At 43.1% G+C, this 25930-nt stretch overlaps 3 protein-coding genes and 1 long non-coding RNA gene across 14 annotated transcripts in view; 1 reads left to right on the top strand and 3 right to left on the bottom strand.

Moving 5' to 3' along the window:
- On the bottom strand, positions 1–9401 carry LOC118366592 (lysosome-associated membrane glycoprotein 1-like). Its single transcript, XM_052493111.1, has 6 exons — positions 9061–9401; positions 4882–5081; positions 4456–4584; positions 4112–4178; positions 3532–3699; positions 1–3272 (listed from the first exon to the last, which is right to left on the bottom strand). Exons 1-6 carry the CDS (start codon positions 9116–9118, stop codon positions 3133–3135), a joined length of 762 nt encoding a protein of 253 aa, XP_052349071.1. The 5' UTR covers positions 9119–9401; the 3' UTR covers positions 1–3132.
- On the top strand, positions 9385–19129 carry LOC118366742 (high affinity immunoglobulin epsilon receptor subunit gamma-like). 3 transcript variants are annotated; one of them, XR_004822027.2, is made up of 7 exons: positions 9385–9583; positions 17500–17594; positions 17875–17919; positions 18012–18069; positions 18182–18217; positions 18360–18419; positions 18760–18845. XR_004822027.2 is itself a non-coding variant. In XM_035749377.2 (7 exons), exons 1-7 carry the CDS (start codon positions 9385–9387, stop codon positions 18832–18834), a joined length of 564 nt encoding a protein of 187 aa, XP_035605270.1. In that variant the 3' UTR covers positions 18835–19129. The 3 variants fall into 3 exon arrangements, 2 of the variants coding, with proteins under 2 accessions (XP_035605270.1, XP_035605271.1); XM_035749377.2 differs by having other exon boundaries at positions 18012–18065; positions 18760–19129; XM_035749378.2 differs by lacking the exon at positions 9385–9583 and adding an exon at positions 13915–14251 and having other exon boundaries at positions 18012–18065; positions 18760–19129.
- LOC127914999 (uncharacterized) lies at positions 14269–17489 on the bottom strand. Of its 3 annotated transcripts, none has more exons than XR_008089778.1 (3): positions 16697–17489; positions 16165–16472; positions 14269–16108 (listed from the first exon to the last, which is right to left on the bottom strand). It is a non-coding gene; the product is annotated as an uncharacterized LOC127914999 (long non-coding RNA). The 3 variants fall into 3 exon arrangements; XR_008089779.1 differs by having other exon boundaries at positions 14269–16024; XR_008089777.1 differs by having other exon boundaries at positions 14269–16472; positions 16697–16892; positions 16977–17489.
- LOC118366740 (POU domain, class 2, transcription factor 1) overlaps positions 19116–25930 on the bottom strand; it is a 40229-nt gene continuing 33414 nt past the window's right edge. For all 7 annotated transcript variants that reach the window (XM_052493107.1, XM_052493108.1, XM_052493109.1 and 4 more), the window contains one exon: positions 19116–25902. In XM_052493107.1, coding sequence (XP_052349067.1) covers positions 25628–25902 — 275 coding nt within the window. In that variant the 3' untranslated portion in view covers positions 19116–25627. The remainder of the gene's footprint in view (positions 25903–25930) is intronic.

Here is a 25930-nt window from a genome sequence, read left to right as displayed (position 1 = left end):
TTTCTTCAGCTTATTTTATTTTATTGACCACTACACTTAAGAAAACAATTAAAAACATTCTTAAAGCCATATTCAATCACTACCTATGGATGTTAACACTTCTAGAAGAGGGGTGGAACAAAAATGCAGTTTCATTACTCCAAATAATGCATCCTCTGATCTTTCAACAGGCAAGATCTCAGAACGACACCAAAGATCTTTATAACTAAACCAGGATAGACCACAGCCATGTATACATCTGATGAAATATTGCTCATTGTTCTATGGTAATGCTGTGAAGAGACAAAAGGCTATGACTCTAATGACACCCAACTAAGATATGCACTACATGGGGAATAGGGTGTCATTTGAGACAGATTAAGAGTGTGTGTAACTCTAGAACCTTAGCATAGATCCCATCCTTCTTGTAAGTGGGGAGGCACATATTCCATTTGGCTTAACATTATTTTGGGGTGGAGAAACGTCCTCCCTAAAATGTTGCTGTTATTTTGGCAGTAACTCCAATAGAACAATTTAAACTATAATATCTGGAATTATAATTTGAGAAAACCACCTAATAAATGTGACTATTCACTAAAAAGTGTCCCAAGTTACACAGGTGCATTTCAGTTAGTGTTCAGCCATTTGTAAGCACCATAAAATTCAACTGTAACAACCCTCCCCTTAGTGTATCACTGGATGTACCATCAGTACATCCCCCCCCCAGAAAAATAATAATAATCACCCCGTCTTAAAGCCAATTTATGCTTCGTCAGCAAATGTGATCAGAGGCTTCGTATGGAGGGTGTGAACCAATTGCGGAGCCTCGAGGCATGCAGAGGCCAAATCAAGCACATGCCTCTCAAAATGTTGTTATAATGGGGAGGACTCCGTATAGAGTCACTTCCTTAACAGCTCTGCTTTGCTTCAGGAAGCACAACCAATATGAATGTCCTGACTTCTGCAGAGGCCGTATCAGCGTAAATGCTGCACAGCCAATGCAGATGTCGGATTGACCATGAAGCACCGTTTAATACATTTACCTATAAACAGTGGTATGCAGACCTCAACTGCTTCACCATCAAATGACCTTTACCCTTGTTCCTCAACCCAGTCCAAGAGGAACCCAAGAAGGTGCACAAAAAAAAAATGTCCAACTAGGGGACCCCTAAGAAATGGATTAAGAAACACCACCATTTTGAAAACTGCCGCTGGTACCTAGCTTAGCCCCTAACCACAGATCTAGGATCAGATTTCCCAGCCCCAAATCATAGCCTTACCCATTAGGTGGATGCAAAAATATCTGACCCTCAAACCCGGGTTAGGGGAGACTTGAATCAACTCCATATTATATTCAGAATTAAAATTCATTGTTTAATGATGTTGAAAACCTTAAGCAACAAGTTTGGTTGGAACAACCAGCGACAGTCATAATATTCCCTTTACACAGGAGTAACAACGGCCTCCTATTATGTTGTGACTGACAAAATGGCCACCAACCAGCAACAGTCATAATATTCCCTTTACACAGGAGTAACAACGGCCTCCTATTATGTTGTGACTGACAAAATGGCCACCAACCAGCAACAGTCATAATATTCCCTTTACACAGGAGTAACAACGGCCTCCTATTATGTTGTGACTGACAAAATGGCCACCAACCAGCAACAGTCATAATATTCCCTTTACACAGGAGTAACAACGGCCTCCTATTATGTTGTGACTGACAAAATGGCCACCAACCAGCAACAGTCATAATATTCCCTTTACACAGGAGTAACAACGGCCTCCTATTATGTTGTGACTGACAAAATGGCCACCAACCAAAACAGAGAAGTAGCCATTAAACGGCAGCAGCAATGGTTGTACACAAACAATCCCTCAGAAATCCTGTTATTAAACACCAGTAAATGTAAGCATGATATGAAACCCTAGGCTACAAATAGCAGAGTGTGGATTATTATTCAGCATATGGTTATATGAGAACTCCACCCCACCCCCCACCATGTTGAGTGATGGTGTCTCTCAAGTAGAGGTCTTCGTGGGTCCAAAAAGCTGGACCTGTTCCAAAATGGACCTGGGCTTTCCCTACTCGAACCCGATATGTATAAATACAATTTTTGAATTTAGTCAGAGACGCATTCCCGAACGAACCCAGAGACAGCTAGACCCGTTCCGTATAGACCTGGTCAGATCCAGCCCCGGTCCGATCCGAGTGAGGGAAGCAACAGAAAACACTTTTTTTAAAGCCGATAAAACATGTGAGGGAGGTGCCGCTCCAGTAGGTGGGGGAGGGGCAGTACTGTGAGCGAATGAGGGAGAGATGACAGCAACCAACCAATAGCTGCCATAGGCTAAATTATTTATTAAATATGATTACGTAGTACCGGGCTTGACTGTATCAAACCGGGAGAAGCTAATTAAGCTAGCTGATATTAGCGAGCTAGGCTAACTGAGGCTGCAGTGCTTACGCTTTTTCATCCTACACTTACAACTCCAGACTATTGTCGTTGTAGCCCATCCCTCTCCTTTAACTTGTAATTATATATACCCTAACTTTTGCCACACAGGAAGGGTCTATGACTAGCCTATTGTAGCTTTGTTAACTTATGACTGGCCAACAACAAACGCCACTCTCGTGGCAGCAGCATAAAGAGCAGCAGCATAAATTACTACATTTCTCTCTACTGTAGCAGTCGCGTTTGGATCTGTACGGGCTCTTCCGGACAAGTAAATTAAAGTTACATGTAGGCCTACCCGTGATAATCAGTTCAGATTCAACCCGTGACATTATTTCGAATTCTGGATCAGGTCTCGAGTATAGGTGGATCCATGAAAAGCTCTGTCAAGAGTGTTTCGTTATGTAAATACAAATCTCAGCAGATTCCTACTTTTTTTGTTGTTTTCATACAAAGGAGCAGTTCAGTCCTGAAAGCGCATATCAACCCCATGGATACCCAACGTGGGGCTAGTGAGAGTTCAGAGGGGAGGATGGGGCAGCAAGATTCTAAGATGAGTCCAACTGAATTGGGGAAAGTTCAGTTTAAGGGTCGCAGTGAGGTTCAGTCAATCCAGGTGGTTAGTAGCTGGAGGGTGAGATGGGGCGGGCTTGCACTCTCTGGCTCTTGGGGGGTCAGTTGATAGGAAGTGATTTTAGATGGTCTGATAGCCAGCGTGGCTCCTCTTCCTGCCGATGAGGTAGGCCACGAGAACGACGAGGACCAGGCCAGCCAGTGCAGCGCCCACGATGATGGGGATCCACATGTCATCCTCATCCAGCTGACACTCCTCCGCTGGAGAGGAAGAGAGAGAGACCGTGAGAGAGCGGGAATTATAGACAACGAAGAGCAGGCGAGGGAAAGTGGAGAAAAACAAGAAATCATTAAATAAAAAGTGATGGAATGATAAACCAGAATGTATTATTCCAATCTCAGAAATGTTGATAACAATCCCCTCCTGAAACATTGAATGGTAACCCACAGTCCCATACTGAAATAGTAACCCACAGTCCCATACTGAAATAGTACCACATGAAGTGGTAACCCACAGTACCTGCTCCAAACTGGTCCCCTTTGAGGCCGAAGGGCTGCACCTGCAGCTGGAAGGTGTTGAGAGAGAAGTTGAGAGTCACAGCCAGAGTCTGCTCCTCACGACACATGTAACTACGCCCCAGGGTACCACGCAGGTAGTCCAGACTACGGTTACTGGCTGAGAAGGGCACTGGAGGGACAACAGGGAGAGAGAGATAATGGTGGGAAGGAGGGAGAGAGGTTATGGGTGGGGTAAGAAAGGGAAGATCGAGGGAAAGGGAAGGGGGATAACTAGTCAGTTGTACAACTGAATGCATTCAACTGAAATGTATTCCACATTTAACCCAGCCCCTATGAATCAGAGGTGCGGGGGGCTGCCTTAAATTGACATCCAGTTTTTTTTTTTACCTTGTCAGCTCGGGGGGTAATGGTTGGGATGTGAAACAGGAAATAGAAAGGATGGAAAGAGACATGGAAGAGTGTGGCAAAGGAGGATTATAGAGGGGTTTCAACACTGCAGATTGGAGTTGTATGAGGATAGACAGATTCATTATATGCATGTACTATTCACTAGATCAGGTGATTGTTGGATCCAGACTCACCACGCATGTCCGGCCAGGCTGCCAACAGGGTCACTCCACTGAGGTGATACTTACTGGACGTGGCATTCTGCAGACACAAGAGAACCAGTGACGCCACACAGTATCTACGCCACACACAGGACTGAAACAATAGTTCACGAGTGCCTGTCCTCAGCTTGTTCATGAGGCTCCATCTTGTGGCAGTCAGGTGTTAGTGCCAAAAGCCTTCTACTACTGATACAGAAAACCTTACTGCATGTATTAATGGATGCAAGAAGAAATGAAGATACAGAGCAAGAGAGAGCAGTAAGTGGCAGACACAGAACAGTAAAGAGAAACAAAAAATGTCAAACAAGAGTTCTGACCAGGGAGAAGACGAGGGTGAGGCTGGTTGCATTCTCATCAGCATTCAGCAGTAGGGTGGCGCTGTCCAAGTCACATGACCCTGAGCTCTTAGTCAGGTTGGGCTGCAGGTTCACCACCTCTAGCACAGTCTGCGCACACACAGGACAACAAGACACAGGGCAGTGTGTGGACATGTTTAACTATAATTGTAGGGACCAGAAGTCTCCACAAAAATAGTTAACAAACATTTGACCAACTGGGGACATTTTCCTGGTCCACAAAGGAAAAAAATGCTATTCCTAGGGGGTTTAGGGTTAAAAGGTTCAGTTTAGAGGTTAAGAATAATAGGATTTTGAATGGGAATTAATTGCGTGTCCCCCACAAGTTTAGTAAAACAAGACTGTGTCTGAGAGGTGCTGGGCTTCAAAGTATGTGCAAGTCTGTACCTTATTGAGAGAGGCAGAGCTGAAGCTGACATTGAGCTGCAGTCCCATGCGGGCCATCAGACAGGCAGTCCCATTGCCGTTGGTTACAATGTAGTTGCCTCTCTCGGGCCGGGCCGGGGGTGCAGGAGGCGGAGCCGTGGTTTGAGGGGCAGCCGTGGGCGGGGCGTCAGTGGCAGCAAAGCTCTGATGCAACGTGACCGCTGTAGTGACGTAACAAGACAACCACAGATGGATAGACACAGACACAGCACTGTTCGATCCTTAGCTGGAGGCTGGTAAAAGTCTTCTCAATAGTTTAAGAGGTCTCCTCTCCTCCTTTCCTGGATCTGCACAGACGTGAAAGAAGTTGACAAGCAACCTCTGTACGCATTCACCACCATACTGTTGCCTTCACCCATCATGTGGGGTAGATAAGAGATTAGATAAGTGCAGATGAAGGAGAAGAGCTGAGGAGCCATTTGAGACTATAGCGATGCAACCACTGTAGGTCAGTAACTTTGGAGTAATGTTATGGCCAAATCCTTTTATGTGGTGGCAGACTGGGTTGTGCCAACAACAAAACCTGCTGATTCCATTGATGTGGCTGTCCACACATTCCAAAAGCTTTAGTGGGTCACACCACAAAAGAACCATTAGAATGAAGAAGCAGGTCTGCTCATTTCTACAATACTAGTCTCACGTGTCAATTACATAGTCTTCAGCTGATGTCTGTCTTACCGGCCTGTGCAGATTAAAAATACTAGTGACTGCCTTGCTTTGACGAAACAACGGTGGTAGGCCTGATCAACGACAGCAATGAGAGAGCCTACAAGGAGGTCAGACACTTGGCAGTTTGGTGCCAGGACAACAACCCTCTCCCCGATCGTGGACTACAGGTGAAAGAGGGGACAGCACGCCCATCCATGGGGCTGTAGTGGAGCTGAGCTGTAGTGGAGCGGGGCGAGAGCTTCCTTGGCATCCACATCACTAAGGACTTAGCATGCTCCACACAGCCCCATGGTGGTCCTTCTGTGGCTCAGTTGGTAGAGCATGGCGCTTGTAACGCCAGGGTAGTGGGTTCGATTCCCGGGACCACCCATACATAGAATGTATGCACACATGACTGTAAGTCGCTTTGGATAAAAGCGTCAGCTAAATGGCATATATTATTATATTATATATTACACACCCGGACAGTCGTAAAGAGAGCATGACGGCTTCTTTTCCCTCTAAGGAGGCTGACAAGATTTGTTATGAGCCCTCGGATCCTCAAAAAGTTACAGTTGCACCATCGAGAGCATCTTGACTGGCTTCATCACCGCTTGGTATGGTGAATGCACCGCCCTCAACTGCATAATGCTGCAGAGGGTGGTGCGGACAGCCAAGTACATCACTAGAGGTCGAGCTCCCTGCCATCCAGGACCTCTATATCAGGGGGTGTCAGAGGAAGGCCCGAAAAATTGACCAGACTCCAGCCACCTAAGCCAAAGACTTCACTTTGCTACTGTCTGGCAAACGGTACCGGAGCATCAGCTCTCAGACCAACAGGCTCAGAGACAGCTTCCATCCCCAAGCCATAAGACTGCTAAATAGTTCATTAAAAATGGCAACCTAGACTGACCCTTTTTTGCACTGGCTCTATGCAAGCTCACACAATATTATAATAAATGCCATTTAGCAGACGCTTTTATCCAAAGCAACACTACAAAAAAATAAAATACACACATCTATATTTAACTAGGCAAGTCAGTTAAGAACAAATTCTTATTTACAATGACGGACTACTTGCAGGCATGCGTGCATACATTTTATGGATGGGTACTTCCGGGAATCGAACCCACTACCTTGGCGTCGCAAAACGCCATTCTCTACAAAATGAGCTACAGAGGACCACACACGCGTCAAAAGATCCATACCGACAAACACTATTATACTCTTTATTTTACCTTACCATGCCTTCATATACATATCTACCTCATACCACTGCACAGAAATCTAGTACTCCCTGTATATAGCGCCATTCTTGTGTATTTTATTTCTTGTGTTAAACAAATATATTAACTTTACATTGTTGGGAAGGGCTCGTAAGCAAGCATTTCACGATAAAGTCCACACTCGTAGTATTTGGCGCGTGTGACATATACACCTTGGTTCCAAATCAAATGGTATGAATATGAGGAAACCTGAAATGTCAAATATTCAGGGTTTGTCACACTCAGTTCCCCTGCATCATCCATATGTTTACGCCTTCTGCTCGCTCATCTGTTCAACTCCCTGATATCTTGACATTTAGGCCCAGTTTGTCCTACAAGGAGAATATCACAAAGACATGCTGTGCAAATGTGATCGATATCTAATAGCTTGCCTTGGCCTAGCCCAAAGGCCAGCAGATGGTGCTATGGACTCATTTCATCTGAACATCCAAAGGGAATCCATGCAACTGGCTATACACTCGTATCCCTTCAAATCAAATGTTTTTGGTCACATACATAGCAGATGTTATTGCGGGTGTAGCAAAATGCTGTGGACCGGTTTGTGCATAAAACTTTCTCCATTCAGGCTGCAAAGGCATCTATTTCCTCCTTAACTTGACTTAATGGCAAGAAGGTGGGGTGGGGGATATGCATACTTTCTTATGAAACACCATTTTCCACCACTATGCTATGGTGGCTAATACTACTTCCTGACATTGCATACAGTGTTCAGACCAAGGGTAACCGAACGTAGAAAGTGTAAACTAAACACCTGAGCGAGTTCCCACAGATGGTTTATCATCAGAAAAGGTAGCCAAGTTGAATTAGCTGTATTCCTGAAAACCGGATGCATCCGGTTGTTGGCAACTCTGCTAACAGCAGATTGATATACTAAACAATTGACGTATCAATTCATTCTTTTCAATTTAAGCTTTTATTTAAAATTCTCATTACAAAAAGAAGGCTCAGTTTACGGGGTATTCAGGTCAGACTGGTGCAGACTTCACCCTAAGGCAACAATCAATAGAGGATCCCTTCTAGTACTGTCCATCGGTGGCTTGTTTTTGGAGTCAGGTCCAAGAATGGTTATTATGCCATATTATCAGAGTCAGTTACACCTGCAAGTTGTATTACTGGGGGAGTTGAAGGACCACAGGCAGTCAATAGGAAATATCATTGTGCTCTCGGGTAAAATGTTTATCTTCGGAGGCAATTTCAGCAGAAGTGTTGCAGATGGGGAGGTTCAAAGTCCCTCGTGAGACACCATAGGAGAATGGAGGGCTGTATTGGGTGAGGACATGGTATAATTATGTTTAAAAGGGAAAGATTAGTTGATCTGTGGAAGTCTGAAGAGTGGAATTGATGTGTTGGAATAATTATACACACAAAATGTACAGTGTAAAATGTTTGAAGTCCTCCAATCAGAGGTGAGGGTGGGATCATTGTGTGTCACCATTTATGTTCTGGTTTCATGCTGTGTGCTGGATGCACTCGCTTCCAATCAGGTGGGGATTGACTGGTTTTTCCCACTCTTTGAAAATCCTTTCGGCTAATCTAACATGGTGGTGGAAAAGGGTGTTCCATAAAGAAAGCAGGCATACTTCCATTTTTTTCCCCCACCTTTGACATTAAATCAAGTTGAGGAAATCAACACATTTGCAGCCTGGATGGAAAATGTTTTATGTATGAACCCATCAATGAGGGATAAGCCAGCTGCATGGATTCCCTTCGAACGGTAAAATGAAACGACCCAATAGCACCATCTGCTGGCCTTTGGTTAAGCCTTGGGCTACTCAGTACGTGACCACCAGCTTTTATCCCAAAGCTAAAAAGGTTACTTGCCAAGAAACAAGCAGCGAGTAAACAAAACAAATTAGTGCAATGTCATCAATAAATGAAAAAAAACAGCCTGTTGTTTTTAACACTAGGCACAGCGCTTTTGAGATCACGTGAGGGTCCCATTGCACAACAGCCCACCTGCACCTCTTGACCTACCGATCGAGCTGTCAACCAGCCACTAAGCAAGAAAAACAACTCAGTCTGGTCTCGCATCGACCTGTAATACATAATCTAAGGCAGAAATGCAAGTCAACTGGAAAACCTAAAACCGTGTTTAACCATCATGCAAGGTAAAAATAGGTTGAATACCGAATTATGGTGTATGAGCTACCATTTCTATATGTATGGTGTTGTATTTACTGCGTCCATCCAGCATCAACATACTCACCTAAAAGCGCGATGAATGCAATGGACAAAGGTTGCTTGCGGCTATGTTGTTGTGTCATATTTTTGTTAAGTTGTTTGTCAAGGCAAGGGGCGAATCACAACATGCACACGGTCCAGCGACAGGAACGAAGGACAGTAAGCGAGCTTTACTTGCAACAACGCAAACTCACGACTTGTGCGCTCTCTGCTGCCGCAAACTAGAATCCTCGCGAAACAAATCTTCAGAAATGTGCCCTTTTCCTTCAGTGTTGTTCTCTTTTTTTTGGTTTAGTTGGCGCTGATTAAATTGGTCTTCGTTGAGTGTCTGGATCGTCACATACCACCGATGATTCCTGCACCAGGAAGAAGCGACAACGGTCATGTGATCAAGAGTTTAAGTACCGCCCAGAATGATCACATGAGTGGGGATTCATTGACGTTGAACAGCTGTGGGGCTCCAGATAACAGCATATTAACATTCATTATGAACTGGGTGGTTCGAGCACTGAATACCGATTGGCTGACAGCCATACCGTATACCACGGGTATGGCAAAATATTTATTTTTACTGCTTTAATTACGTTGGTAACCAATTTATAATAGAAATAGGGCACCTCGGGGGTTTGTGTTATATGGCCAATATACCACGGCTAAGGGCTGTATGTATCCAGGCACTGGATAAGAACATCCCTTAGCCGTGGTATATACCACACCCCCTTGTGACTTATTGCTTAACTGTACTTTTTGTGATGAGCATCCAGAAACAGTTTTGCATTGATTTTAACATTTCCTACATGTAAAGAGATTATGGAAAGATATTTGTACGTTTATTTTTGATAAATATTATTGGTGACTTTTGTTTATTATGGGAGAATGTGCTGCTGGGTTAAAGGATAAAGAAAAACAATTTTACGTCCAACATGTAATTGTGCTAATGGGATAATTTCATATTCATACATGTAAATTCACTAATAATTTACCGTTTTTTTTATTGGGAGTTCGAGCAGTACATTATGATCATTCTACATTCTTCAAATAAGAAGTCTGTAAAAACAGTCAATACATGTGTCTTAAAGGGACACTTCAGGATCAGCCCTTTATCTACTGACCCAGAGTCAGATGAAGCCCTTTATCTACTGATTCTCTGCATCCAGTATGAAGGAAGTCAGAGGTAAACAATGTGAACCAATGCTTACTAGCGTCAGCACAATGACTCGAAGTCTATGGTATCTACTATATCTATTTAAGTCTATGGTATCTACTATATATATTTATATAGACTTTGAGTCATTGTGCTATATTTATTTACAGTTTATGTCGGAAGTTTACGTACTTAGGTTGGAGTAATGAAAACTTGTTCTTCAACCACTCCACACATTTCTTGCTAACAAACTATAGTTTTGGCAAGTCGGTTAGGATTTTGTGCATGACACAAGTAATTCTTCCAACAATTTTTTACAGACAGATTATTTCACTTATAATTCACTGCATCACAATTCCAGTGGGTCAAAAGTTGATGTTGACTGTGCATTTAAACAGCTTGGAAAATTCCAGAAAATTTTGTCATGAATTTAGAAGCTTCTGATAGGCTAATTTACATAATTTGAGTCAATTGGAGGTGTACCTGTGGATGTATTTCAAGGCCTACCTTCAAACTCAGTGCCTTTTTTCTTGACCTCATGGGAAAATCAAAAGAAATCAGCCAAGACCGTAGAAAAAATTTGGAGACCTCCACAAGTCTGGTTCATCCTTGGGAGACATTTCCAAATGCCTGAAGGTACCATGTTCATCTGTACAAACAATAGTACGCAAGTATAAACACCATGGGACCACGCAGCCGTTATACCGCTGAGGAAGGAGACGCGCTCTGTCTCCTAGAGATGAACGTACTTTGATAAGAAAAGTGCTAATCAATCCCAGAACAACAGCAAAGGACCTTGTGAAGATGCTGGAGGAAACAGGTACAAAAGTATCTACAGTGGGGTAAATAAGTATTTAGTCAGCCACTAATTGTTCATGTTCTCTCACTTAAAAAGATGAGAGAGGCCTGTAATTTTCACCATAGGTACACTTCAACTATTCCAGACAAAATTAGAAAAAAACATCCAGAAAATCACATTGTAGGATTTTTAATGATTTTTTTGCAAATTATGGTGGAAAATAAGTATTTGGTCAATAACAAAAGTTTATCTCAATACTTTATTATATACCCTTTGTTGGCAATGACAGAGGTCAAACGTTTTCTGTAATTCTTCACAAGGTTTTCACACACTGTTGCTGGTATTTTGGCCCATTCCTCCATGCAGATCTCCTCTAGAGCAGTGATGATTTGGGGCTGTTGCTGGGCAACACGGACTTTCAACTCCCTCCAAAGATTTTCTATGGGGTTGAGATCTGGAGACTAGCTAGGCCACTCCAGGACCTTGAACTGCTTCTTACGAAACCACTCCTTCGTTGCCCGGGCGGTGTGTTTGGGATCATTGTCATGCTGAAAGACCCAGCCACGTTTCATCTTCAATGCCCTTGCTGATGGAAGGAGGTTTTCACTCAAAATCTCACGATACATGGCCCCATTCATTCTTTCCTTTACACGGATCATTTGTCCTGGTCCCTTTGCAGAAAAACAGCCCCAAAGCATGATGATGCCACCCCCATGCTTCACAGTAGGTATGGTGTTCTTTGGATGCAACTCAGTATTCTTTGTCCTCCAGACACGACGAGTTGATTTTTTACCAAAAAGTTATATTTTGGTTTCATCTGATCATATGACATTCTCCCAATCTTCTTCTGGATCATCCAAATGCTCTCTAGCAAACTTCAGACGGGCCTGGACATGTACTGGCTTAAGCAGGGGGACACATCTGGCACTGCAGGATTTGAGTCCCTGGCGGTGTAGTGTGTTACTGATGGTAGGCTTTGTTACTTTGGTCCCAGCTCTCTGCAGATCATTCACTAGGTCCCCCCGTGTGGTTCTGGGATTTTTGCTCACCGTTCTTGTGATCATTGTGACCCCACTGGGTGAGATCTTGCGTGGAGCCCCAGATCGAGGGAGATTATCAATGGTCTTGTATGTCTTCCATTTCCTAATAATTGCTCCCACAGTTGATTTCTTCAAACCAAGCTGCTTACCTATTGCAGAATCCCAGCCTGGTGCAGGTCTACAATTTTGTTTCTGGTGTCCTTTGACAGCTCTTTGGTCTTGGCCATAGTGGAGTTTGGAGTGTGACTGTTTGAGGTTGTGGACAGGTGTCTTTTATACTGATAACAAGTTCAAACAGGTGCCATTAATACAGGTAACGAGTGGAGGACAGATGAGCCTCTTAAAGAAGAAGTTACAGGTCTGTGAGAGCCAGAAATCATGCTTGCTTGTAGGTGACCAAATAATTATTTTCCACCATAATTTGCAAATAAATTCATTAAAAATCCTACAATGTGATTTTCTGGATTTTTTTCCCTCATTTTGTCTGTCATAGTTGAAGTGTACCTATGATGAAAATTACAGGCCTCTCTCATCTTTTTAAGTGGGAGAACTTGTACAATTGGTGGCTGACTAAATACCTTTTTTGCCCCACTGTATATCCACTCAGCAAGGAAGAAGCCACTGCTCCAAAACCATCATAAAAAAGCCAGACTATGGTTTGCAACTGCACACGGGGACAAAGATCATACTTTTTGGAGAAATGTCCTCTGGTCTGATGAAACAAAAATAGAACTGTTTGGCCATAATGACCATCGTTATGTTTGGAGGAAAAAGGGGGAGGCTTGCAACCCGAAGAATACCATCCCAACCCTGAAACAAGGGGTGGTAGCATCATGTTGTGGGGGTGCTTTGCTGCAGGAGGGACTGGTGCACTTCACAAAATAGATTGCATCATGAGGGAGGAAAATTATCAGGATATATTGATGCAACGTCTCAAGACATCAGTCAGGAAATTAAAGCTTGGTCGCAAATTTGTCTTCCAAATGGACAATGACCCCAAGCATACTTCCAAAGAAAATGAATGGGCAGAACTGAAAAAGCGTGTGCGAGCAAGGAGGCCTACAAACCTGATTCAGTTACACCAGCTCTGTCAGGAGGAATGGGCCAAAATTCACCCAACTTATTGTGGGATGCTTGTGGAAGGCTACCCAAAACGTTTGACCCAAGTTAAACAATTTAAAGGCAATGCTACCAAATACTAATTGAGTGTATGTAAACTTCTGACCCACTGGGAATGTGATGAAAGAAATCAAAGCTGAAATAAATCATTCTCTCTACTATTATTGTGACATTTCACTTAAAATTAAGTGGTGATCCTAACTGACCTAAGACAGGGAATTTTTACGAGGATTAAATGTCAGGAATTGTGAAAAACTGAGTTTAATTGTATTTGGCTAAGGTGTATGTAAACTTCCGACTTCAACTGTATATATACATATCTGTATATTATTAAGATAACAGCTGTGGAGTTACAGTACAGTTGAATACAATGTTGCACTGAAGATTACCAGTGGCACATTCTGTATTAGGTATTTTTGGTCGAGGAAGTAGCCTCGTTGTAATAACAATGATACAGTTTTCTCGATATACAAAAAGTAAAGAACAAATAACATCTTATTCGTTTTGAAAGCAGGTGTATGCCCAGGTCTACTTCATCTCTCTCTCTCCCTCTCTCTTCACTATCATCATGTCACATTTGAAGAGCATTTTCCCTCATCATTCAGACCAGTAGCAATCCACCTTCCATCATCAGATGATGCCAGGGGGCATTTCACACAGGGATGTTAAAAGGCTTTCTCGTCCCCATGCTATTTACCCCCTTCTTCACCTTAATTAAGCCTATTGACGAGTCCACTGACACACTGACATAAAGAGAAGGGAAAACCGAGAAAGACAAAGACAAGTAGATATGTTTAGGAAGGAAGAAGATGCTTAGAGAGATGGAGAGAATGATGGAAAGAGAGAGAGAGAGGGACAGAGATATTGGTGTCAGTGCAGCCACTTCCTGTCATCAGCTATAGAGAGTGTGCGAGAGAGCGAAAGAGAGAGGGAGGGAGGGCTAGAAAGAGATTAACCAAGAGAGCCCTCTAGAGTCACTGCCATCGTTCACCCCAGGACAGAAAGAGAGAGATCATCACTTGTTTTCTCAGAGGGAAAGAGAGGAAAAAAGGGAGAATGACTGCTCCATGGAAGATAGGTGTTGTGGTGATGCTGAAGCTTGTGTCTTCTGCAGGTAAGTACCAATCCAGCTGTACCATGGGAGTCACGTACTAGCCATGGTGGAATGGACAGAAATGGCAATACCATCAAAACGGAGGTGTTTGACCTGAATTTGGTGTCAAGGTTAAGGTTAGGGAAAGGTTAGGGCAAGTTTGTTAAAGTGTCTGTTTGGTTAGGAAGTTTTGACTTCTGTACTTTTTAGTGTGGCCAGATAGTAAGATTCCTGTACTACAGTGGATTATTTTCTGTCCAACGCGCTAGATATTTACTCTCCCACCGTCACCTCCTTCACCTAGTTTCCTACCCAGAGCACGGGTGGCTGGAGGCACCTTAATTTGGGAGGACGGGCTCATAGTAATGACTGGTACGGAATAGATAGAATCAGTGGTGTGTGTTCATGGATGCCAAGGGAAGCCAGGCTACTCCAAAAAAGTATTTCAATTCACAAGAGGCTGAATGTATCTCACCAGAGAAAGCATCCGAGCGAGCAAAACAGCGCCCCTCTGTCTCTGTATGTGTAGCCCATCTATCTGATGCTGTCTGGTCTAAAATAGTATGACATCGTTGCCGCCCGTATCATTGAGGGCAAGAGAATCCAGTTTGTCTTCACTCCAATCACATCGCATCAAGAGCATACGTCACTAACAGAAACTCGTGTTGTGTTGTTGTCCTCCAGTAGCTAGCCAGCTACCTAAAATTGTCCCTTTCCTAAATTATCAATTATGGACTTGTGGTTTTACTTAATTCTCCTTACTGGCCAATGATTATAATGGCATGAACCAAGATAAAGTGAGAGGAGATGCTGTGTACAATTCAAGGCTATCTCTTCAGACAATACAATTTTCCCTCACACCTTTTTTCTGGCTTAGCTTCCCCAGTGATTTTACCCCACACCACTACTGAATGGAATGGTATCAAACACATCAAATCCACAGTTTCCATGGTTTCCAAGTGTTTTATACCATTCCATTCATTCCATTCCATCCATTATTATGAGCCGTCCTCCCATCACCAACCTCCTGTGATACAGAGGCGCTCTGCCCTGGTATGAAAAGTGTCCTTCCCCTGGTCAGCAGAGAGAGAAGGTTCCAGGAGCTCTATTGCTCTGTGCTATCTGTTCGTGTGGGTTATTGAGTGGCTACGTTTCTACACATCTATTTTTGCTCTGTGTAGAACATGAAATCTTTGTTAATTTCAAAGTTACCAGAAAGACAGAGAGACAGATGAGAGACAGTAACACCTGTTGGTGAATGAGAACTGAAGTGGAAGTGGTGAGTGATTATTCTGAGACAACGTTGCTCCTGAGCAGTGTGTGGACTCAATACTGAATTTGTCCTTGATGCAGATGATCACCAGATGGGCACAACTAAATGTCCCCCCCCAAAAGCAGTTACACCACCAAAGGCTCAATTTGTCACGACACAGCTTCTGTAGAAACCACTGAACTACATACTGAGTTCCACAGACACAAACCACAAAGAGGGAGAGAGGGGGAGAGAGATAGAGAGAGAGAGCTGACAGGAAGACAGTTGTCGACAGGGTCGTTTTGTCTTTGCGATGACAGGGTGTCTGTTTCTTACTTTAGAGTACTCTACTAAAATTCCCACATGCGTAAGGGTATAGCCCTGCGTTCAGTACTACCCCATTCTCCCTTCTAGGTCATTAACCATGCACCTTTTCTACTAGTTCAGTATCCATGCACCTGTTCTACTAGTTCATTATCCATGCACCTGTTCTACTAGTTCATTATCCATGCACCTGTTCTACTAGTTCAGTATCCATGCACCTGTTCTACTAGTTCATTATCCATGCACCTGTTATACTAGTTCAGTATCCATGCACCTGTTCTACTAGTTCAGTATCCATGCACCTGTTCTACTAGTTCATTATCCATGCACCTGTTCTACTAGTTCATTATCCATGCACCTGTTCTACTAGTTCAGTATCCATGCACCTGTTCTACTAGTTCAGTATCCATGCACCTGTTCTACTAGTTCAGTATCCATGCACCTGTTCTACTAGTTCAGTATCCATGCACCTGTTCTACTAGTTCAGTATCCATGCACCTGTTCTACTAGTTCAGTATCCATGCACCTGTTCTACTAGTTCAGTATCCATGCACCTGTTCTACTAGTTCAGTATCCATGCACCTGTTCTACTAGTTCAGTATCCATGCACCTGTTCTACTAGTTCAGTATCCATGCACCTGTTCTACTAGTTCAGTATCCATGCACCTGTTCTTCTAGTTCAGTATCCATGCACCTGTTCTACTAGTTCAGTATCCATGCACCTGTTCTACTAGTTCAGTATCCATGCACCTGTTCTTCTAGTTCAGTATCCATGCATCTGTTCTACTAGTTCAGTATCCATGCACCTGTTCTACTAGTTCAGTATCCATGCACCTGTTCTTCTAGTTCAGTATCCATGCACCTGTTCTACTAGTTCATTATCCATGCACCTGTTCTACTAGTTCAGTATCCATGCACCTGTTCTACTAGTTCAGTATCCATGCACCTGTTCTACTAGTTCAGTATCTATGCACCTGTTCTACTAGTTCAGTATCCATGCACCTGTTCTACTAGTTCATTATCCATGCACCTGTTCTACTAGTTCAGTATCCATGCACCTGTTCTACTAGTTCAGTATCCATGCACCTGTTCTACTAGTTCAGTATCTATGCACCTGTTCTACTAGTTCAGTATCCATGCACCTGTTCTACTAGTTCATTATCCATGCACCTGTTCTACTAGTTCAGTATCCATGCACCTGTTCTACTAGTTCAGTATCCATGCACCTGTTCTACTAGTTCAGTATCCATGCACCTGTTCTACGAGTTCATTATCCATGCACCTGTTCTACTGACTGTGTTTATTTCAGCAATAAGGCACGATGGGGTGTGATATATGGCCAATTTACAACAGGCTAAGGGCTGTTCTTACACACGATGCAACACAGAGTGCTTGGATACAGCCCTTAGCCGTGGTATATTGGCCATATACCACAATCCACTGAGGTGCCTTATTGCTGTTATAAACTGGTTACCAATGTAATTATAGCAGTAAAAATAAATGTTTTGTCATACCCGTAGTATATAGTCGGATATACCACAGTTGTTAGCCAATCAGCATTCAGTGCTCGAAACACCTAGTTTAGAATTATATATTTTACTCCCTTCTTCCTCTGCACTCGTCTTGTGTTTGAATGACTGACTCTGTGCTCGTCTGTGTTTTAATGGTTCTTGGTTTTCTGTGTGGCCTGCAGAGGCTTCAATGACTGAACCAGCCATCTGCTACATACTGGATGGAATCTTGCTCTTCTACTGCATCATCACCACCTTGCTCTTCGTCAGAGCCAAGGTGGGTCACAATACAGACTGTCTACCACTGGTCAGGTACTAGTTATTCAAGTGTATACAGTGGAGGTGAGTTTGTACACAGGTAATTACAGAGGCATGTTCCCCTACAATTAAATACTGTAAGAGGATATGTTATAGATACTGTACATGGACATAGAAGAGTGTCGTGATTTCTTCTGTCTCTAGTTTCCCCTCTCTCATAATCTCTCTGTCTGTTTTTCCCTCTCTCATTATCTCTCTCATTATCGCTCTCCCTCATCTCTATCTGTCTTTGTCTGTAGTGGTGTAAGTCTTCACCTGAACCCAAAGAGGACCCCACCCATGAAGTGAGTACCTTTCAAGTGTGTGTGTGTGTGTGTGTGTGTGATCATGGACACGATGTGGTACTGACATTCTGAATATATGTTTTTTTTTTAAGGAACTCCAGCCAGGTGCTAATGCTGATGACCAACAGTCTGCAGCTACTAGACGTGTGAGTGAGTGGACTATTATGGCTGGTGTGTGAGAGAGGCCTTGTTCTAATTCCGTGTACAGATATTTGTGATCCGCAGTCTTGCTAATGTGTTTGTTTGTGGTTGTCCGTCTCAGAAGCGCAAACAGGAAGCTAGTAGCGACACATACCAGGTAAAGACTTCTCTTTATACCACAAGTTTATTAGCGTGCTGAGACGTTGCAGAACACTGAGACCCTGAACGCAGCCAGTGTTTTGGAAAGATTCATCCACTTCCACAAGCTCTTAATATTGAACTTGTATTTTGTCCCCTAGGCCCTCCAGATAAAAGATGATGGTAATGATGACTACCAGGTGATCATATCCAAGGGGAGGGTAAGAGTCCATCAGGTCACTCACATGGAACATGACATTTAGGAAATAACTGTCCATCTCCACTATGTATCAACGTGTGACATAGAAGTTTGAAATAATCAGGGTAGTGTATGCATAGGTTATATACATTTGCGAGATGGAAAGATGAAATATCCACTCCTTGGAGTATGGATAGTCATCAGGGTGTCATAAAGCTGCTATCAAACTTACATGAGTAAAGGAAGACAAAACTAGGGCAACTCAAATGTGAAATGTGACCCGTCTGTAGATTAACTCTGAAGAATATTAACCTACCTACACTTTCTTCCTGTGGGTTCTCTCCTCACATGCTCTCAAAAAGAACAAGAAGGCCCAAGTCCCCCAGCGTCTCAGTGCAAAGACCCAGACCACTGCCCCACCACTACCTCCACACTGACCCAGTCAGCCCTGGGCACGGAGGCAGCAGTCGACTCCACTTGCAGCTCTGCCCTGCACCGATCCAATCTCTGAAGAATACCTTCTAGATTATTTCCCGAGTTCTATGTGCATAACAGTCTTCTACCCCTGAGCTCAACTCCCTGGCCTGTTATTGCATATTACAACTCAGCAGAAAAGTGTACATGTCTTGTCAATGTGTATTATCATGTCATTTGTTAAGTCCATCTATGGCTGTATGTGGTAATGTCAACATTATGACCGTAATAAAAGACTGGAACGTTCCAATGTTAAAACACCTGGAAAATGGTTTAATGACGTTTACAACAAAAGAGAACTGTACAGTTACAGTAAAAGATTCATCTTTATATACATATAAAAAAACAAAAATACAGCAGACAAATGCATCAAATCTACCATGTATCCTGATTCACATACTTAATGTTCTACACAATCTTTCAGTTCTATATGCTGCCAACCGCCATGTCTGGGGGGTTCTCAGTTGGATATGAGGCATGTGTCCCCGTGGCAACAGTGAGCAGTGTTCTAGTCCATGGTGTAACAGTGGAACCGCGCGTCACAACGACAGCATGGCTCCCAGAGTTCTAGAGTGGCAGACGGTGTATTCTGAGGAAAAACTAGTCAGAAGATAAAGGGGCACATTCCTTTAGTTTAGTCCAAGCTTGGTTTACAGAGGGAGAATTATCAATGATTTTACAGAATGCATTTCTCAAAAATCCACAAACAGAAGTGATATTTACAAGTTGACCTTTTGTTTTTATTGTATTTCTCTGCTAGTTTTCTTTTTGAAACCATTGACACTTGGGCCATGTTAACTGATATATTCACACACACAGAATTTTTTTACACACCCCAAAACATACAAAAATACTATATCTTTAATCTACCAAGAGTAAGACAATTCTGCAATTAGTTCCATGCTGTGACAGAAAAAGATCGATACACCAAACAGACAAGATTGTTGTTTTAAAACAGACTTTTTTTCCCATTTAGATTTCTCAGAAATATACCAAAATATACATCTAAGCTTTGGAATTACTGGGGCTAGGGCTAAAGCCAGTGCTGGGTTTATCTCTTAATACACAAGCTGCAGGCAGGGTGAGAGAGAGAGAAAGAGAGAGAGAGAAAGAGAGAGAGAGAGAGAGAGAAAGAGAAAGAGAAAGAGAAAGAGAAAGAGAAAGAGAGAGAGAGAGAGAGAGAGAGAGAGAGTGTGACAGGACAGAGAGAGTTATCTTTGGTATCTGCGTTTGTCAAACATTATTTGGATATTTTTTGCTTTGGGATAGCGCTTGTGAGATCCTACAACTCCCCCACTTGGAATAAAGCATCATATAACGTTTCCCTGGGACTCCATTGACCAAAGAGCTTAGCCAATCAGACACAGGCCATGTGTAGTGAAGGACCATGATGCATAGTGTCACAGCGGGAGAGAGAAGCAAGAGAGAGACACAGAGAAAGAAAGAAAACAGTGGTGAGACAGAGAGAAAGAACCAGAGAATTTGTATCCTAGAGACAATGTATCCTGGCAACTACAATACACAGATAGGGAGCCAGACAGACGCACTGTATCCAAGAAGCAGAAACTATTTTTTTGTGACCGTCTTTGAGACGGAAAAGGTGTGTCCTAGCAACAGTCTCAGAGACGGACAGACAGAGGGACAGAAAAAGTGACTCCTGAGCCTTTACAGCATGCACAGGATGCACCCTCAATGTGTATTAACAAACATCACCCAGCCATCACGGGATTGGATAATTGTTCTGTCTATCAGAGAACCTCACTTTGCCCCTTGAAACTCTACCTATCCTCCCCCACAGGCCCTGCCTGTTGTGTCCGTGGCGCGCACGCACACACAGCTCTGCCATACAGGCGTATCGACATTACAGGTGCTCAGGGAAGAGCGTGTGTGATCACAGCTGCATGTCTTTTCTCGTGGGATGATGAGGCGGAGGGGTGAGAGATGGTCTAGTCCATATACAATCACTTTGGAAGTCTTTGGTTAACATTACCACAGGAAAGAGAGTGCAGCGAGGCAGCGCACCACCAGGTGAGTAGAAACACCAACATCTACATTTACAATCTAAATAAGAATATAAAAAAGGACAGGATTGTCAAATCATAGAAAACAGAATAAGATTGGGATAAATCAAGTACATACTACTAAAAAGTGAAATGTGAGTATACTTTCAGCATTATAATAGGAGGTGGAGGTGTGAGAGGTCACTGTGTGTTTAGCGTGAGCGATGATGATGTTGTTATTGTAAAAAATAAAGAGAAGCAGACATTCTTAAGTGCTGGAGTATGTCCTGTCTCCCCCCGGTGGCAGCAGCTGTCATGACACTCTGTACTCTTAAAACAGACATTTGTGAGCTTCTCTGATAGGACCATGTGTTTTTGGTGTTATGTTTTTTTTTCTTCTTAAGTTTAATATTTTTCTTTACTAAAGTAGATTTAAAGTAAGTTTCACTCAGTCTCGAGCTAAAAATGAGGTATACAGCAGCTCCCTTAACCAAGCTAGTTACCCCAGACTTCCTGGTGTCTCGCTGCCCTCTCCCTTTACTAAACCTTTACACCCACCACACAGAACCACTGCGCCACATGCATCAACACAGAACCACTTCTAGAGCATCAGACAAACCTGAGAGACACCCAGATCCACAACGGCACCAAACACAAAACTTTATCAAAGAGGATCCACTCTAACGCACAAAGATCCTGTATGTTTGAAGGATCCACTGACTGAGCCATCACAACAGGTTATAATTAAATATAGCAAACCAGAGGATTCACTGGTGCACCATCGCATACCAACAAAGAGGCAATGGATCACTGACACTGACTGTTCCATATTCTCATTCCCATCTTCCTTGAATGCTCTTATCAATATACTTTATCTGTAAGCTGAGAACAAATGCACCGTTGTGGTCTGCAGTCAGCTCTTCCTTTCACACACACACACACACACACACACACACACACACACACACACACACACACACACGCGCGCGCGCGCGCACGCACGCCCGCCCGCCCTCTGCTGGAGCTCAGTTAATAGTAAAGCTTTTCCTACAGGTATTGCCACCTGTCTGAGTCACCCCTAAAGTCATAGGTAGCAACATAACTGTGCCAGAACAGCACAAGCCCAAGAACTATGCACTGAGTAGGCTAGCTAAACACAAAAGATAGCGAGGAGGCAGCCTCTCTCACTAGATTACTCTCACACAAACATATGCTACAATGCTTTTGTCTTCTAAATAACGGTAAGGCGTAAATTATCATTTTCATATTTTGTCAAACTAAGGAAGCCAGTGATCTTGCCCTCTCGTGCTATACAAAACAATTAAAGGCATACGTAATTTAAAAAAAAAATCTAACGATTGTTAAAAACAGCACAGCAAATCAAGTCCATAGTAAACCAAACACACAGACAAAAAAGACAATGAAAGATTAGGCGCTTCAGTCTGTTTCCCTAGCAACAGCACAAACGGAGACTGTCCAATAGGAGCACCAGAGCAAGCCCCTCCCACTCAACAGACCACACCCACACATGATGGCTACAGGTGTCTGTGATTCATGCACCAAGGGGGCGCAGTCTAAGTTTTTGGTCTTGAAAGTTTTTCAAAATTGCTATGATTAATAAAAAAACATTTTTTTGTCTTTTGAATATAAGGATGACAAAACACCACATTCAGTCTTGATAACATACTAGTTCAAATATAAAATATGAATATCTTACATATGTTGTGTATATATATATTTATATGTATAGAATTAAGAAGAGATAAAAAAAAAGCTTTTTTTCTCTTATCCTTTAGTCGTTCCGCAGATAAATATTTCATTAACTTCCAATGGTGCCAATGGACACTGGTTCACCTAGCTACCGCACTTCACGACTGGTGAATGACTACAAACAGGACTACAAATAGAACGACAAGTGCCATTCAGACAGAACACCAGCCAAGTGAGCAGCATGGAGACATCAACCCAGCCGCAGAGAGAAAGGCTTTCGCTTTGCTTTGGCAAGAAGGATCACAAAATAATGTTAAACTGTTAAAACCTGGAAATACCCATAAGTAGTAGTACTAGAAAATAGCAGTAGTAGTTTGTCCTAGTTTGAGATAACGATGACTCTTTTTTTGCCATCTTGTACAATTCAGCCATACAGTTCTTGTACATTCTATAATATTCAGCGGGTGTCAGATTTCTTAGAGAACCTAATGTCTAAGTGCTGCTGAGGTATTTAGTCAAAGTAATTCACGGGTGAAAAAGGAGCACAAAAACTGAACAGCGTGGAGCCAATTCTCTGCTTTCAAACTAGGCAGTCATTAATCCGGTTATGTTAGGGCCGACAGAACAACACTATTGCTGTGTGCTGTTGTTGTTGTTATGAAAAGGGGCAGTTCGATAAGGGCAGCACAGAGGCTACGCTGCTTGGTTACAGGTCAGGATCTTGGTCCGAAACGTCTTTACTGGTGCTGCCAGTGGATGAGCTCCCCATAGTAAAGCTACCTGGGCATTGAGGGGAAGAAGAGAAGGCTTCAACCACAGGAAATCGAGACCTGCTAACAGGATATGGTCACAAAGCTAGAAGAAAAAATACACGCAGAACGTTTGCCTCCATTCTAAGTTAAAGCAGCTGGTCATTAAAGCTAAAGTATCCTTGTTCCTTAGAAGCGGGTTAGAGGTGGGGGATGCACACAGGTGGGTTTAAGAGGAGAAAACTTGTCAGTAGTAGTATTATGTATTATAGTGATCGTGTGAACAGCACTTGCTGGCTCACACAGGCACAGCAGCTAGTGAGAAAACGACTTTGGTTCAAGCTTTTTATTTCATGGCTGAGGATTAGTAGAAAAACTCAAAATGGACAGCCCTTACCAGACTATTGAAAGCCTGACTACAGTCCAAACTGTTGCCCATCGGATATGCCAGTCTAGAAAGGGTCAGGACAGTCTGCCATATCATCATGGGGGAAACATGTAGAGAAACGAGACCGAGCCTAGAGGATAAGCACCCATTGATATCATATAACCGCTACCATTCAAACCTAAACACCCCTCAAATATATGAACATTATTCAGGGAGACACCTGACCTCCCGTCTTCCCATTCCTTTCTTTTTGGTTATTTGCCCTGCTACTTTAAAGCTGAGCAGGGACAGCCATAGTCAAATTTAAAAATACGTTTGTCTTTGGAAAGTGATCATCAACATATTGCATTTTCATCTCCTGTTGTGTGTAGAGAGAGAGAGAGATTTTGTACTCATAAATATTAGGACTAGGCTAAGCTACACTGACAATAAACAGCACTAGTTTTAACAAATATTTTTGGTATATTTGAAGTAAGCCAGTCGAAAGACTGCAGAAATAAAGGACCATAAAACATGTTAAAAAACATGACAGAATGTTTAAGTCTTTCAAAACAGGCAGACTGCAGTTCATTGGTGGCATTAAAAAAATGAAAAATATCTCAGCAAAAATACACAACGTCCCCATCTACCGCACACCAACGTCATCCAGTTGGCATGGCAACCATACAGAGACCGTCAGAGAACACTCAGTCACAGAGCTCCATGTATCATACAGCTAACTGAGGCGTCTGTATTTGCCTGAGCTGTAAAGGTCACAAGAAAACCACTTAGCCCCTATACTGCCTGACCCCTGAACTGTGAACCCTGACCCCCCCACAACACACAACCACCACCCCACAGACATGGGTCCATATGTAACCCGGGTTAAAGCTCTAAGCGTGATCATTTCTTATGTCAGTGTCTATGGTCCGCACCTAGACTACCATTTACAAATGCTCCATGGCCACTGGGCTACTGCAAAATGTCAAACTCAGTGTTACCAGACCGAGAGGACCAGAGAGAGCCCACGCAGCTAACCCTGTTCCTTAAAGCAACGATAACCGTTATATATCAGCCACTTATTATTACTAGATTTTTAAAGCCTTATAACCACGATAAAACTAATTATATATATATATAGCAGTTAAAACTTAATGTTAGATGTAAAGTTCTGAAAATGTCCACTCACATAAAAACAAGAGAAAACAAACTAAAACGAGAACGCTTCTAAAATAAAACTTTGATATTCGTGTTGAGGCCTTTCCAACAGCGCCTCCGACACTATAAACTCAACCTAGACAGGGGAGACGCACAAACCCCCTTTTAGTGATGATGTAGATTGTGAACTTAGTAGTAAAATCATTTTTGTTAGAGTAAAAATTGTAAAAGTAAAATCACACATTTTTGGTTAGAAGTACTTCAGAATAAGTTCTGAACAGGGAAGAGAAAGATCTCTACTTGTGAAAAATGTGACAGAGTAGAAAATGTGGGTCTTCTCTGTTATTTACTCTCCCAAGACGTTGGTCAGGCGTCACACAAGGAGCACAAACCATAGAGTTCAAGACGATCATGCCTCAGAAAATGGCCGCCCCAGTCCTCCTGTGTGACCTGACGCATCCAACGACCAAAAACATCATTTTTGGAGTACTAGGGAAGAGAGAATGGAAAGAAGACCAACATTTAAAATAAAATAAATCCAACCCGCTTCACAGAGGGTTTCTTTTTGGTGGCAGCAAAATATTTAAATAATGACAGAGAGAAGAGGAGGAACAGGTGGGTAGAGCCATTAGTCTAAGGCCAAATCCCAAACAACAGCCCTATTCCCCCATATAGTGCCCTAATATGGCCAGAGCCAGACATATCGTACGCTACATATAACCAAGAGTAGTGCACTAAATAGGGCATAGGGTTCCGTTTGAGGCCTCCAGCTTCACTGGGCCCTGGAGGCAGTGGTGATGGTGGAGGCGGGAACTGGTACAGTCGCCGTGGTGACCTGGTGGTCAGCTGAGACCTGCAGGGCCCCTCCCCCAGCAGCTCCGGCTGACACCAGGTTGACAGGGTTGGTGGTGAGCAGGGACAGGTTCTGGGGGTTCAGGAAGAGGGGTTGCATCAGGTTGGGGGTGCTGCCGGCGGAGGTGTTGGCGAACAGCAGGTTACCGCTCCCATCCAGCGAGGTGATGGGGAGAGCACCGCCTGATGCCAGAGCTGCAGGGGGAGGAGAGGAGGGACAGAG

This window comes from Oncorhynchus keta, chromosome 34, assembly GCF_023373465.1.
Source record: "Oncorhynchus keta strain PuntledgeMale-10-30-2019 chromosome 34, Oket_V2, whole genome shotgun sequence".
Classification (NCBI taxonomy): domain Eukaryota; kingdom Metazoa; phylum Chordata; class Actinopteri; order Salmoniformes; family Salmonidae; genus Oncorhynchus; species Oncorhynchus keta.
Note: the sequence above shows the minus strand (reverse complement) of the source record. Positions and strands in the feature narration are given on the sequence as shown.